The 15,992-nt window shown below is 35.8% G+C and overlaps 2 protein-coding genes across 11 annotated transcripts in view; both read right to left on the bottom strand.

Moving 5' to 3' along the window:
* The window catches only part of ANAPC10 (anaphase promoting complex subunit 10), a 694,704-nt gene that overhangs the window by 251,646 nt on the left and 427,066 nt on the right, over window positions 1-15,992 (bottom strand). The window lies entirely within an intron of this gene.
* The window catches only part of OTUD4 (OTU deubiquitinase 4), a 52,983-nt gene that overhangs the window by 35,703 nt on the left and 1,288 nt on the right, over window positions 1-15,992 (bottom strand). Inside the window, exons 2-3 of the mRNA XM_074229205.1 lie at window positions 9,986-10,069; window positions 305-355 (exon numbers count right to left, since the gene is read on the bottom strand). Of these exons, the coding sequence (XP_074085306.1) occupies window positions 305-355; window positions 9,986-10,069 (135 nt within the window). The remainder of the gene's footprint in view (window positions 1-304; window positions 356-9,985; window positions 10,070-15,992) is intronic.

The following is a 15,992-nucleotide window of genomic DNA, read 5'->3' as shown; positions in this document are numbered from 1 at the left end:
AAGACCTGGGTTTTAAGTTCTGCCATTTAAACATCCTGGCTGCATGATCCTGGGCAAGTCACTAGATCTTTTTCAGAGTTTCAGGCAATTCTAAAACAGTAAATTCCAGAAAATATTCTTCCTCAGCTAGAAGGTTCTCTATTCTGATGAAGATACAGAACAGTCCCTATCTCTATAACATAGCAATTTCGACTAAAGTGATGACTACTCACCATTTGGCCCTTTTTAGCCATAGCAGCTCACTAAAGCATATAGGGGCAATGAAGTACATTGTCAGTAGTCAAGTGGATTGAAAGAGACATACCTGTGGATTTTCCAAGCGTTTTAAATACTCTTCAAATGACCCCTCTATGAACTGGAAAGATATAAAATATTAATTATTAGAATCATTTTAAAATCACCTCAAAATTATTATTTCACTAGTACAATAAAGCACCTTTCTTCCATAGAAAGCCAGAATTTTATTAATTCAATGAAATATATAAGAGCTTCCATTCCACTAAGTACCTAGCAACATATTAGGAGCTATTGGTAAAAAATTATAATTCAAGGAGATTATAATCTAATTAGGAGATGAAAATATACATATACAACTATGAGTGCTCAGGACAATATATAAGATGCTATACAGTTATGGTCTGAATTGCTTGGAAAAATCTAACTCATCCAGGGAACCAACCATTATAGCAAAGAAACCTGAACAGTATATGCAGCAGGCACTTTTATCTTCTACAGACTATATGTAAATATATATATATTATATATATATTACACACACACATACACACACACACACACACACACAGATGTGATTATTAATCTTGCAGGGTGACTATGAATTTGGGATAGCTAATAATTTCATTTTCTTTTTGAAAGCTCATGGTTTAGTCTTTTTTTGGCCATATCATACTATATTTTCCCATGTATAAGATGCACCCTTTTTTGAAAAATTTGAGGTCTTAAAACTAGGAGCTTCTTATACAGTGGTTGTGGATTTTTTTACTTGCATTTCCCACTTTTGTGTATTTGTTGTCTTTGTGCTCATTGTTTTGCATTTGTCACTAGTAGATGAGGTTACATTTTGCCACATTCTGCCCATAAATGACTCAGAAGAGTTTCACCCAGTGCTGAATTTAAGTACAAAGTGATCAAGTGAAAGGAAATCGTGCTACTGAACATCAGTTTGATCCTCCTCCAACTGAAAAATCAATCCAGAGTGGCTACAGGAAGAAGAAACCTTCCCAGAAACTCCCTGGCAGAAGAAGACCATGAGAGGCAAGTCATCCAAATGGATTGAGTTAAGAGAAGGAATTGAAGATGTGGATTGTAGAGCAAAGGGCAAATGGAATCCGCGTGTCTACAGAGATGGTTCAGCAGGAGGCAATAAGAATTGCTGATGAAAAAGTGACTGATTTCAAATGAGGACACAATGGGTGCTTCAGGTTCATGAAACAGACCGGAATAAGTGTCCATGCACCAGACTTGCCCAGGGAATGGTTGTGGTCAACAACAGGAGAGCAGTTAGAGCCTTCTCCTAAGACAGTGATTTGACATCAAACACAGATGAGGACCAGTTAATGGATGGGAGTTTTGACATTGATAAGGAGTTGTATGAATTTGATGATGAATAAAACCTGAGTTCAATACTTTATATAATACTTTTTTTTTCAAATTTCAGGCCCCAAAATTAAGGTGCATCTTATACATGGGGAAATAGACTATTTACTTCTCACCAGCCCTCGAGAAATGAAAATCTAGTTAATGTAATAGGCTATTAAAGATTAATTGCATTAGATTTTTATACCAAGTTATACAAGAGAATGTGCCCTAGTAGTTCTCCCCACCTCTCTGCCATAAGGAAGAAATTATGTTAATTATGTTTAAACTACCATTTTACCAGACCCTCACTGGTTTTTTTCAGAATCCAAGTTCCTTTTAAAGTGATCTTTATCATAGTCATTGTGGATATTGTTTTCTGGAATGATCTGTTAAAGGCAACAGATATAACTTCTAATTGTAATAGATTTATATCAAGTATTTTCTTACTTAACAATAAGTATTCTCATGCAGGGGGCCTACAATTTAACATTAAAAAGAAGTCCGTCCGTCCCCCCCCCCCCCGTGCCCCCCCCCCCCCCCCCCCCCCCCCCCCTCCCGTCTCCCGTCTTCCATAGAAAGCTGAGCAGTGATGTTGGAGGACAGACCAAAGAAGTGTCTTGGGGGCAAAGACACAAAGCACACACCATAGCAAACAAATGGCAGCCTTAGAAGACAACCTTTAGCTGTCACACTGAAAGTGGAAATACATAGTTCAAAGAGTTGAAATCTTTCATGTGGTACACCTCAATGCTGAATGAACCATAAGAGATCAAAAGTCACACTACTGAGTACAAAGACCTAGGACTTTGTACTCTACTGTTATCTACTATTATTGTAATTAAGGGACTGTCTAGAATCCCTATTTCCCTTCTGGGGAAGTCTAAGTTTCCTTGGAAACACCTAAGGTAGAATGTTCCAGTGCAACCTATTGTAGTAGATACCCTTGTTTATTTCTCTTCCAAAGTGATTCTATACTTACAGGGTAAGCAAGGAGTCTAAGCAACTCACAAGAATATCTCTAACATGATCCATTCTATTGTGCTGGCTCCACAGGGCCTAGACCTTATTTCACAATCCAGTCACCGTTGATGTTTTATCTCCCTACTCCACCCATTCACACTGAGGCTCTCATGCCCTGGCAACTATATAATTAAATCAATACTACCAGTGCTTTTGGAAAGGGTACATCAATCAATTCTATGGCTCTACTCACTGCCTTTGAATTTTCAAATAAAAATGCTGCTCCCTAGCCTCCAGGTCCAGTGTTTTCTCCCCTATTATATACTATGTTCTTACTGTCTCATTTTTGTATTTGTATCACCAGCAAAACAAATTAGTTAATGTTTAAATACTTTCACTGCTAGTTCAGTTTTCAAGTTCAAACTATTAAGTAGCACTATTAAGAAAACTTAAACACCCTTTACCAAGATAAGATCCAAATGGTTACAGGATTTAGACATAAAAAACAATACTATAAGCAAATTAGAAGATCAAGGAGTAGTTTACCTGTCAGATCTATGGAAAGGGGAGTTTATGACTAAGGAAGAGTTGGAGAACATCACCAAAAACCAACTAGATGATTTTTATTACATTAAATTAAAAAGCTTTTGCACAGATAAAACCACTGTAATCAAGATCAAAAGAAATGTAGTAAATTGGGAAACAATCTTCACAACTAACGATTCTGACAAAGGACTCATTTCTAAAATATACAGAGAACTGAGTCATGTTTTTAAAACAAAAAGCCATTCCCCAATTGACAAATGGTCAAAGGATATGCAAAGGCAATTTACAGATGAGATCAAAGCAATCCATAGCCATATAAAAATTGTTCTAAATCATTACTTATTAGAGAAATGAAAATTAAAAGCTTCTCTGAGGTACCACCTCACACGTCTCAGACTGGCTAACATGACCAGAAAGGATAATGATCATTGTTGTAAGGGTTGTGGGAAATCTGGGACACTATTACATTGTCAGTGGAGCTATGAACTCATCCAACCTTTCTGGAGAAATTTGGAACTATGCCCAAAGGGTAAGAAAAATGAGCATACCCTTTGACCCAGCAATACCACTACTGGGTCTATACCCTGAAGAGATCATGAAAAAAAAAAGATTACTTGTACAAAAATATTTATAGCATCCCTGTTTGTGGTGGCAAAGAACTGGAAATCAAGTAAATGTCATTCAATTGGAGAATGGCTTAGTAAACTGTGGTATATGTATGTCATGGAACACTATTGTTCTATTAGAAACCAGGAGGGATGGGATTTGCATGAGCCTGTGCGGAGTGAGATGAACAGAACCAGAAAAACACTGTACACCCTAACAGCAACATGGGGGTGATGATACCTTGAAGGGCTCGCTTATTCCATCAGTGCAACACATGGGAACAATTTTGGGCTTTCTGCAAAGGAGAGTGCCATCTGTATCCAGAGAAAGAACTGTGGAGTTTGAACAAAGTTCAAGGACTATTCCCTTTAATTTGTTTTCTTTTTTTTTTTAAGGTTTTTGCAAGGCAGTGGGATTAAGTGGCTTGCCCAAGGCCACACAGCTAGGTAATTAAGTGTCTGAGACCGGATTTGAACCCAGGTACTCCTGACTCCAGGGCTGGTACTTTATCCACTGCACCACCTTGCTGCCCTATTCCCTTGAATTTAGAAAAAAAAACTGATATCTTATTGTCTAATCTTGTTATCTCTTATACTTTATGTTTCTTCCTCAAGAAAATAATTTCTGTCTCATCACACTCAATTTGGATCAATGTACAACATGGAAACAAAGTAAAGACTGACAGATTGCTTTCCGTGGGGGGTGAGGTGAGGGAAGTAAGAAGGGGAAGGGATTGTAAAACTCAAACAATATCTTTACTAAGAAAGTGGGAATCATTTGTTGTTTACAGGCTACTATACAATCCTTTTGTGTTCCACTGCATTATATTATTGTGAACCTTTAGTTCTTTAGTTTTCAGTAGAATGGCAGAAAAGTCGGGGGTGGGGGTAGGATAGGAGATTTCTAGAGGGCTTCCTTAGCACAGTGGCTGCCCCAAAGTTGGCACTTAATAAACATTTATTGAGTGACTACAAAAAGAAATTAGGACCATAAATCTACAAATCTAGGGGGCGGAGCCAAGATGGCAACAAGAAGGGAACCAGTCTTATGAGCTCTCTGATAAAAACTCATAAACTAAGGACTCTAACTAAACTTTAGAGAGACAGAACCCACAAAGGGACCCAGTGAGGCAGTTCTCCTACTCAAGGTAACCTGGAAAAGAGCAGAAAGGCTCTGCTCCCCGGGGTCGGAGGGGCGGTGGCCCGCCAGAGCCAAAGAACTTCAGCCCCCCGGAGGCAGCCCCAGGGCGCTGGGAGCCTCAGCTCACAGCAGCGGGGGAGTCTCCAGAGCTGCACCCTGGGGAGCACCTGGCACAAAGTGGGGGAACAGCAGGGGACCTAGGCCAGAGTGAGCACATGGAGCCCAGCCCTCAGGGCACACAGCCAACAGCTTGGTCTTTCAGCAGCCCAGATCCAGGAACAGAAGCAGGCAGAGCCCCCAGGGCAGGAGCCCATTGAGCTGAGGGAGGGGAGTGAAGAGAGAGACTGTCCTCTGCCTCTGAAACAGGACTCTGGGGCTCTGACCACATTCAGATACTGATCGCAGTCTAAACCCCCCCATAGAACAGAGCCTCACACACTGAGACCCTTGTGGGAGTGTCCCAAAAGCTCAGGAAACACCCCAAACCAGGCAAAAGAGCTGATAATGCAGCCAAGAATGAACTACCCAGCAAGGCTGAATGTCCTCTTTCAGGGAAAAAGATGGGACTTTCAATGAACCAGGGGAATTTCAAAGGTTCCTTTTGGGATGGCCAGAGCTGAACAGAAGGTTTGATCTTCAGATACAGGACTCAGGTGAAGCATGGAGATTGGAGGAGAGGGGGGAAATATGAGGGACTTAATGAGGATGAGCTGCATGCATTCCTGCATGAAAAAATGACATTGATAATACTCATATGAACCTTCTCAGTTAATAGAGCAGGTAGAAAGAGCTTTTATAGTTGAAGCACAGGAGAAAGCTGAATTTGAAGATAAAATATGGTGTAAAAATGGAGTCAATAGAAAAAAAGGGAAATGGAATGGGAGAAAGAAAAAGGAGAGGGGGAATAGTCCAAGATATTTCACATAATAAGATTTTTTTATTACAATGAGCTATTGCAATGATATGGAAGGGGGGAGGCAAGGGGGAATGAGGGAACCTTTGCTCTCATCAGAGATGGCTAGGAGAGGAAACAGCAAATATACTCAATGGGGTATAGACATCTGGAGTAAGGAGGGGGGGAGCAGGGGGAAGGGGTGGGGATGTGAATAAAGGAGGAGAGGATGGGCCATGGGGGGAGAGTGGCCAGATATAACACATTTTCTTTCTTGCTTCTTGCAAGGGGCTGGGATTGGAAGGCCTGCCCAGGACCACAGGGCCAGGTGGATTCTGGGCCTAAGGGGTGCTGGAGGGCTCTGGGCCTCTTGGCCCCAGGACCAGGGATCTGTCTGCTGAGTCAGTCAGCGACCCTACAGCAGAGTCAGAGTGAAAGGAGAGAGAAAATATAGTACATGGTAGTGGAGAAATAAGAAAGGAGGGAGTTGTGATCAGCAATGACAATGGTGGAAAAATATGGAAGTAACTTTTGTTAAAGAATGAGATCCACCCATGACAGAGTTGTTGGTGTTGGAACAAAGACTTAAGCACATCTTTTGTTATTATTATTTGGGGGAGGGTGCAGGGCAAGTGGGGCTGGGTGGCCTGCCTGGGGACACATAGCAGGGTGATCTTTGTTTGTCTGGGGCAAGATTTGGACCCAGGTGCTCCTGGCTCAAGGGCCAATGCTCTGTCTGCCACCCAGCCACCCCTACTATTATTATTACTATTTTATTTTATTTTGGGTCTTTTTCTTTTTTTTTTTTTGGTTTTTGCAGGGCAGTGGGGATCGGGTGGCTTGCATGTCACATGGCTGGGTGATTGTTGGGTTTACGAGGCTGGATATGGGCTCGGGTGCTCGTGGCTCCAGGGCTGGTGCTTCGTCCATTGCGCCACCTGGCCATACCTACAATTATTACTATTATTTTTTTATTTTAATTTTTTTCTCTCCCCTTTACTTTTTTCACCCAAACAAGTCTATCTATATTAATAGGGGAGGAGGGGTGTTTTGTTTACTTGTAAACAAGATATTTTATTAATGTAAAAAAACATTTGTACAAAATGAGAATAAAAAATAAATTTTAAAAAAATGTACAAATCTAGAGAAGTTAAGGGGGCTGCTTCAAGTCACACAAACAGAAAGCCTCTTCTTCATTAGACAATGATATTCCTTAATTAGGAAAAAACCACCATAGACTAAAATAGTCAGAAAAGCCTCACTTAAAGAGGATTTGAGTTTTCCATTGAAAGATAAGGAGAATAGATTGGTAAGAGGTCAATACTGAATTCCAGATACAAGAAAAATGAAACTAAAAGCAGAAAGGAAATAAATGGAGGAAACACTAGATAACTGGGTTGGCTCTAAGGTGAACCTTTTACTGAGTAGTGTGAAATTAGTTTGGAACGGGAAAAAACCCTTAATGTCTCTCAATTTTAAATATATGAGGCCTGATTCTAACATTAAAGGTGACCTTGAGAGGCAAAACTGTTTTAAGTGACACGCTAAAAATCTCGTGTTAGAAAAACATCATTCTGGTAACTCTACAGGATGAACTGGAAGAGAGATTGAAAGCAATCTAAGGCACTTCACACATCCAAAGTACTTTGTTCAGTTTTGAGCAAAATATTTGAAGGACAGAAACTGGTATGCATGCAAAGGATGGACTGGAGGCCTGGGGCCAGGCAGCTCTTCAGAAGGACTGGCCTGGAGGGTATAAGAGACATGATGGTTGTCTAGTTTTCAAACATTTGATGGATTGTCATGTGAATAATGGATTAGACTTGGTCCACTTTGATATCTAAGCAATGGGAAATGAAGTAACCCAAGTAAGAGCTTCACCATAGTTATGCCTGTCCTAAAGTAAACTGGTCTTTCTCAGAAGTCAGTGAATTCCCTGGCACCAGGGGTCTCCAGAGACAGTGTAACCAGTCAAGATGTTGTCAATGGGGAATATTTTTCATTATTGTTGGGCTAGAGGACCTTTGATATTGCTTTCTAATCCAAGACTGGTGTGGGTGCAATAATTCAGGTATGAAGCAATAGTTTAGTGTCAGTAAAACAAAAAGGATTCAATCTAAGATCTTTAAAAATGAGGCACTTTTGATTTTTACAAATAGTACAATTCAATAGTTACCATGACATAACAATTGCAGATCAGAAGCTATACTATATGATATAATATAATTTTCTACGTTTTGCCCTACTTTTTCAAGAGCAAAACTTTTTACTTTAGTTGAAGGATGCAATCTAATTATAGTAAAATGCAAAATTATTTAATCTTAGTTAAGTACTTACTCAAAGGAAGACATAAATATTAAGATTCAGATTGAAATTAAATTCTTACCAGCAACTGTGGATCATTTTCAAAACTAAGGCTAAACTTTACATATCACTTTATAACCACTCTATTTTTCCAAACTGTCTTGTCAGAATTTAAATTGCTATATGATTCAAATAGGTATCTTATTTTAATTGCCATGCTGTGTCCATCACATATCCATTATACTTCTTCCTGAATGATGATAAATAGCTAATTTTTACTGACTACTCTAAGGTTTGCAAAGCACTTAGCGTATTATATTTCAGCCTTTAAAAAATTATCAAGTTTTCGATGTTCCTAGATTAAAGGGGCACTTTGCCTCTCTACATCAACTCCTTAATTTTAAAAAAAAGTCACATAAAATAGCACTCTACAATTGAGTAATAATAGTTATAAATTTGCTTGGGAGGATTTCATTAGTATTCTTCATTTGATCTTTGCACTCTGTGAGGTAGGTACAGGTACTATTATTATTCCCCCATTTGGCTGATAGGAGCCTGTTACAGAGGATATGTGTAGGACCATTCAGCTGAGAAGGGTCTGTGGTAGAAGGTAAACTCTGCTCTCTGTGCCTTCAAATCCAGATACAAGATACTGTCCTCCATATTTTATGGCCTTCTATCAGAACTATATCCTCATTAGAATGGAAACTCCTTGAAGGCACTGATTATTTTACCTTAGAATCCTCAGCACTTAGTATAGCACCTAAAACACATTAAAGCCCTTAATGTTCTGATGGCATTGTCTAAATTCAGAGGCTGCTATTTTTTATCTTTTAAGTTATAGAACTAAGACGTACAAAAAAAGTTGTCTTTTCCCTAAAACCATTTCCAAAGTCAAGAAAAATACCAAGGTGAAACTGTTAGATGTCATGTTGTGAAATTATTAATTTACAACCCCTAATTCTGTAAATCCTAATAAAAATAGATCATCACTAACATTACTTTATGACTTATCACTTACCACTAATTGTTAAATTAAGTTGTCAAAGTGGACAAACCTGAATGTGGTAGAAATGATTTCTCTAATGATAAACCTGGAGAAATAATCTAAGTGCGGGGGTGTCCTTTGAATTTCTGCAAGGCAATAGGGTTAAGTGACTTGCCCAATGTCATATAGCTGAGTATTACATGTCTGAGGCTGGATTTGAACTCAGGTCCTCCTGACTCCTGGGTTAATCTCCAACTACTGCACCACTTAGTTGCCCCCTAACTGTCTTTGATTAAATTTTATTTACCATTGCTTTAGGGTTCAAAGTGTTTTTTAATGTAACATTCTATGAAAATTTGTAACCCACATTCAAATTAATAATCTATAGTAATCTGTTAAACAGCTCATTCCCTTACAATGCTTGATAACAACGTTTATATTCTTAAAGTCTGTGACTTATCCATCCTTGTATGTTCCTTGCACACAGTACGTATTCAACAATAGTTGATATTGGAGATAATGTCCAAAATTCTTTTAAAAATATCATCCACTGTATTCATAAAAATCAAGGGCAGCTAGGTAGCACAGTGGATAGATTGCTGGCCATGGAGTCACCCTGAGTTCAAATCTAATGCCAAGACACATAACAAGTTCTGTGACCCTGGGCAAGACACTTTACCCTATCCTTAGTTTCCTCATCTGTTAAAATGAGCTTGAGAAGAAAATGGCAAACCACTTCACTATCTTTGTTAAAGAAACCCCCAAATAGAGTCACGAAGAGTTGGATTCAACTAACTGACTAAACAACAAATTCATAAAAATTCAATAAATGATGCATTTGATTTCTTTTATTTATATGTTCTTTGGAATTTTTTTGGAAAACCTTAGACCAGGACTGAGACATAAATCAACAGAGTAAAAAAAAAAATTTCATGTTTGACATAAATTACCGCTTCAAATTTCTCTCTATTTTCTCGAAGATAGTGTATACAGGCCATCCTGACTTCAACATGTCGAGATTGAGAATGCAATACCTAAAAAAGAAAAAAACATAATCTTGACTTTTTTCCCCCAAAAAGAATTCACATGAGTTAAATAATTACCTTTTCCATTTCCATAAATAAACAATCTGACAATAATTCTTTTAGATTCATGTTTATGTTCTCTTCCTTTTATATATTATCATCACTGAAGATACTTTAAAATCTCAGGAATAGGCAGTTTTTCATGACATAATAGTTAACAGCTGTTCTTGTTTTAAAAAACTTAAAGTTATTAAACTTCTTTAATACAGCAGTACTTCAGATTTCATTAGCATTCTTCAAACTACCATTTTTTTCATGACATAATACTTAAGAGCTGTTCTTGTTTTAAAAAACTTACAATTTTATTAAACTTCTTTAATACAGCAGTCACAGATCTTCAGATTTCATTAGCATTCTTCAAACTACCATTTCAATAGAGAACATGCAACTAGCTATTTGCATGAACTTGAGACAAATTAATCCACCTTTCTGGAGCTTGTTTTTTACATCTATATAAAATTAATGAGATATATGGTATATTCCAGCTTTTAAACAATGTTTATCAAGTTTTCAATGTTTCTAGATTAAAGGGTCACTTTGCCTCTCTACATCAACTCCTTAATTTTTAAAAAAAAGACACAAAATAGCACTCTACAATTGAGTGATATTTGTTATAAATTTGCTTGGGAGGAGTGGGGGAGGGCAGAATGGAAGAAATGCATAACATGGATATGATTCTCCTGTAATTTAAAAATAAAGTTGAATACAATAGTGTTTTTAGAGCTGTATATAAAAAAATGCATGCCTGTGATTTTTAAAATTAAGGCACTTATTTCTTAAATTCATTGTTTTAAGACTTAAAAAAGGATTTTAAGGGACAATCAAGAAGTATTTAATAAATTTAATTTAAACAAATATCCTGTTTTTCATTATCTTTAAAGGCAGTTTTGGGTTTTCTTTTTATATCCCAAGTCTTAAGGCTACAACTTAAAATAAACCACACTTAAGATTCAGGGTCTTGGAATGTCTTATCTAGCTAGTCCTTTTAAATGATAAAAAAATCAAGAAAACTATTTCATATGCACATATACATACATGCATACATACATTATATATCAATATAAACACACAAATATATAGTACCCATGCATTTATACATCTTGACTTTGATCCGAAACAAAACTTTTTTGCAAAAAATTCTTAAAATTTCTAATTTCACCAAATCTAATTATACTAGAGAAAACTTACTTCCCCCTCTTCCTTTCACTGTCAAGATGGGAAACTATTTAGTTTTGAATTTATCTTGTTTAATTATTTAGGTATGGAGAGAGAAAAGGGACACATGCACAGAAGTAAATACAAAAAATAAAGGATATTAATAAAATAGCTTTTAATTTTTTTAAAAAATCCCTACTTTTAACTCTACTCATTAACATGCTTAATTAAATTCATATTCTCAAATAGAACAGTACAGAATATTAATAAAAATGAATATTCTCTATTATCTAAGCATAAGCAAAAAAATCCAGTTAGAGGAATCTATTCTAAATTTTTAATCAGATCACAACTAAGTATGCTTCCACGCCTGATAGTGAGTAAACAACTGCACAGACCCCTGGAAAAATATTCTTGCACAACCTACTGCTAGACAACTTTAAGATGGATGGAAACAGGAAGGTGTTTTTAAAAAAAATACTAGTCAATTTCTTGCTAACTCAATTGATCTCCACACCTGTTTTAGAACCACAGTTGCATGTAAATCTCTAAATTCCAATAAGACTTGTGGGTTAATAAGACTACCAATTTGGTAATCCCATCACTGATGCCTCAATTCTGATTCCAGATGCTAAAGAACAAAAAACACTATCATAAGCCCACTCACAGGGACTATAGCATCATTATGCCTTTAAGGCAGTATTCCTTTTCTTTAACACTCTAGTTTGTCACCTAATACGGGTTCCTGTAGTCAGGAAACTAAGGCTAGTCATAGTCAGAGCCATTTACCTAGCAACAGTTGGCAGACAATGAATAAAGCTTACTTTAGTCAAAAACAATGGAACAAATATATTTATCTTTGTTCATTTCAACAAAAAAATAAGATCTAGGGGATTTTTAAGTCATTGCTCAAAAGTTCAATATTCAGCAATTTCTGAAGTCCTGAAACATGAGAAATTAAGTTAAATGTTGGAAAGGATTTAATGACCTTTTTAAAAAAAAATTGTGTTATGACTAAGAACATAGTACTTCTGATGATTTATACAGATGTATGCAAGAAGATATTATAAATGGAGATGACATGAAGAGGAACTTTTGAAAATTTTCCAAAACCATATTTTTGTCAACATATTGTTTAGCAGTGGGAACATACTTACAAATGCTGCTTCACATGTAACAACTGAGGGAGCATCCTATTTTTATTTCCATGGCCCACTGAAGTAGGTTCAGGACAGCCTCCTACGGAGTAGGGTACCATCTAATCATAGTGGAAGGCACCTGGATCTTCAGGTTGTCGAGAGCATTAAAATTAACTATCTGCCACTAGCTATTATCATTATTATTATTACTATTATTACACCTGTACAAAGTCTCTCTGTTTAGGTATATCTAGAGACAAAGTGTTATATTCCTGCATTTGCTCCCTTCTTGCTTCTATACTTCAACCTGCTGCCACCACTCCCTCAGTTTAAGGTATTAAAAACAGGATCCCAGGAGATAAAAATATTTTAAAGAAACTAAAGGCTAAGAATAAATTTTTATACATATCTTTAAAAATACCAAGTCCTGGGACCAGTGCCACATTCCATTCCCATATGTTTCCAACATGTATTTTGTCATTACCTATGGTTGCTTGACCTAAATCAGTAAAAGTGAAACCTTTAAGACTCCTTTTCTCTAAGTAATAAAATTTTTTAAAAAATGAGTCTTTTGGATTACTATTTAAATGTCCACTTTGAAGCCTTTTTTTCTCATCAAAAATAAACAATGTATAATCAGAATCATTTATTACTTTGAAAATCAACACTGCTAAAGCCTTCCATAATCAAGGTTACTTACATATCCATCAGTAATATCACTGGCTTTTTATACTAAAATAAAATCTTATATATCTACTTATCTCTCTCTCTTTATACACACACACACACACACACACACAATGTACAGTCTGAATTACCAACATTCAGATTCTCAAACCTCACTTGTGTTAATTCCTTTGAAATTCCTTTTCACCTGCCAATATTTTTGTCAGAACTGGGAATAGATAACAAACAAATTCATTTCACCTTGGATCTGGCAAATGGGCAAGCTGTATAATCAGCTCACAAAAACATAGCTAAGTGTGTACTTCACAGCAATAACTGAAAAAAATCTAAATTCCTGAAGACAAGGACCTGCACTGGAATTTCACAAAAACATCTTTCCTGATCAAGTCAAAGTTTGACTGGTCCTGTTGAACTTAAGGATGAAATGCAAAAGGGTATTAATAATGCTCCTATCCAGGAAAAATGAAGTTAGCATCCCTATAAAATTATAAATTTCTATTTTACACTAGAGACCTGAAATAATGACATGGACTTTGAAATAGAGAATGGAGGAGAGATGGGGGGGGCAACTACTAGAAAGGAAAATTGTATCCAGTTTCAGATGTGATAGTGATATTGGATGCTTTTGCTTGGTTATCTATCTTTGTCACAAGGGAGGATTCAAAGAAGAGATTGGTTTATATATTTATTAAAAGATACCCAAAAATACATTAAGAAAAAATATCATGATAAATAAAAGCAGAATGCCTACCAAAAATTGCTAATATTACAACAAACTATGCAGGTAAAGAGCAAAGAAAGTCTCATGGAAAAACCTTTAATTCAAGATGGAAAACTGACCAAGTCTCTTATTAAATTACATAATACAAAAATTGCTAATATTACAATAAACTATGCAGGTAAAGAGCAAAGAAAGTCTCACATGGAAAAATCTTTAATTCAAGATGGAAAATTGACCAAGTCTCTTATTAAATTGTATAATGCAAGGATGGGGAATGCTAACAATTTTAGCTTCTACTGTTCAATAAGACGCAATCAATTTTTGTTGCACTTCTGTAAAGTGTTTATAACTATACAGAAATCACCTTTTTAAGACTACCCCTCCTACCAAAGAGACTCAAATTAAAGAAATTGGCAGAAAATGATTAAACACATGGGGAACTTGGTTAAAACTTTCTAATAAATCTGGTAGAATAGTTTTTAGAGGGGGAATAATGCCCCCCCCTCCCAGGCCCTGGAATACATGGCTTGTCATTTTCTTGGCAAGTGTTAAGTTTTATTTATTAGATCTCTCAGCCATGGGCATCCTGTGCAAGTCCCCTCTGCCTGGAATGCTATTCCTATTTCAGTCTTACTGACTTCTCGGGCTTCCTTTAAATGCCAAATAAAATTCTGCCTCCAATAGGAAGCTTTCCCCAATGACTCCTAATTTCAGTGTCTTCCTTCTTATATTTTCTCTTTATATATGTGTATATAGATTATTATTTCCTACTTATATATCTATAGTTTCTATATATAATTATTTCCCATGTACTGTACCTAGCCTATTTATATACTCTATACATCTAAAAAATAAAATCTATTTCCTACATATCATATAAATATAATATAATAGCTCCTACAAATACATCACATAAACATCTAATTAAATTTCCTGGGTGCATGCATGCATATAAATACACACACATACACATACATATTGTATAAATATAGAAATATATTTTCTACATATAAATGTCCTATACAGCGTATGCTAGGTGTTTATGTGCATACACACACACATATATCTTATAAATACTTCCCACAAATATATCATATAGATGTATAATTACATTTCCAATATAGTATATGCCAGGTGTTTGTTTATGTGCCTGTACATGCACACATATTACATAAACATAGAACTATACTTCATTCACATATAGCATATAAATGTATACTTCTAAACAGTAAATTCTGGGTGTTTATGTGCATGCACATATGTACAACTATTTTATGAATATATAACTAACCATGCTTCCTCCATATATATCATATAAATGTGTTTTCCAGTATGACATATGGGTATTTATGTGCATGCACATAGGCACAACTATTTTAGGAATATATAACTATACTTCATATATATGTATATATGTCATATAAATGTATATTATATTTCCAGTATGATATATGCAGGATGTTTATTTATGTGCCTGCACAGGCACATATATTGCACAAATATAGAACTATACTTCATTCACATATAGCATATTAATGCATACTTCCTAAATAGTAAATTCTGGGTGTCTGTTTATGTGCATGCACATATGCACAACTATCTTATGAATACATAACTATACTTACTACATATATAGATATATCATATAAATGCATAATCATATTTCCAGTATGAAGTATGATATATGCAGGGTGTTTGTTTATGTGCCTGCACATGCACATATATTGCATAACTATAGAACTAATACTTCATCCACATATAGTATATAAATGCATATTTCCTAAATAGTAAATTCTGGGTGTTTATGTGCCTGCACATGCACATATATTGCCTAACTATAGAACTAATAACTTCATCCACATATAGCATATAAATGCATACTTCCTAAATAGTAAATTCTGGGTGTTTATGTGCCTGCACATATGTACAACTATTTTATGGGTATATAACTATACTTCATATACATATATATGTATGTATGTATATATATATATATACGTATGTATATATATAATATAAATGTGTATTATATTTCCAGTTTGATATATGTGGGGTGTTTGTTTATGTGCCTGCACATATATTGCCTATAGAACTAATACTTCATCCACATATAGCATATAAATGCATTATTTTCTAAATAGTAAATTCTGGGTGTTTATGTGCATGCACA

This window comes from Macrotis lagotis, chromosome 3 (assembly GCF_037893015.1).
Source record: "Macrotis lagotis isolate mMagLag1 chromosome 3, bilby.v1.9.chrom.fasta, whole genome shotgun sequence".
NCBI lineage: Eukaryota > Metazoa > Chordata > Mammalia > Peramelemorphia > Peramelidae > Macrotis > Macrotis lagotis.
Note: the sequence above shows the minus strand (reverse complement) of the source record. Positions and strands in the feature narration are given on the sequence as shown.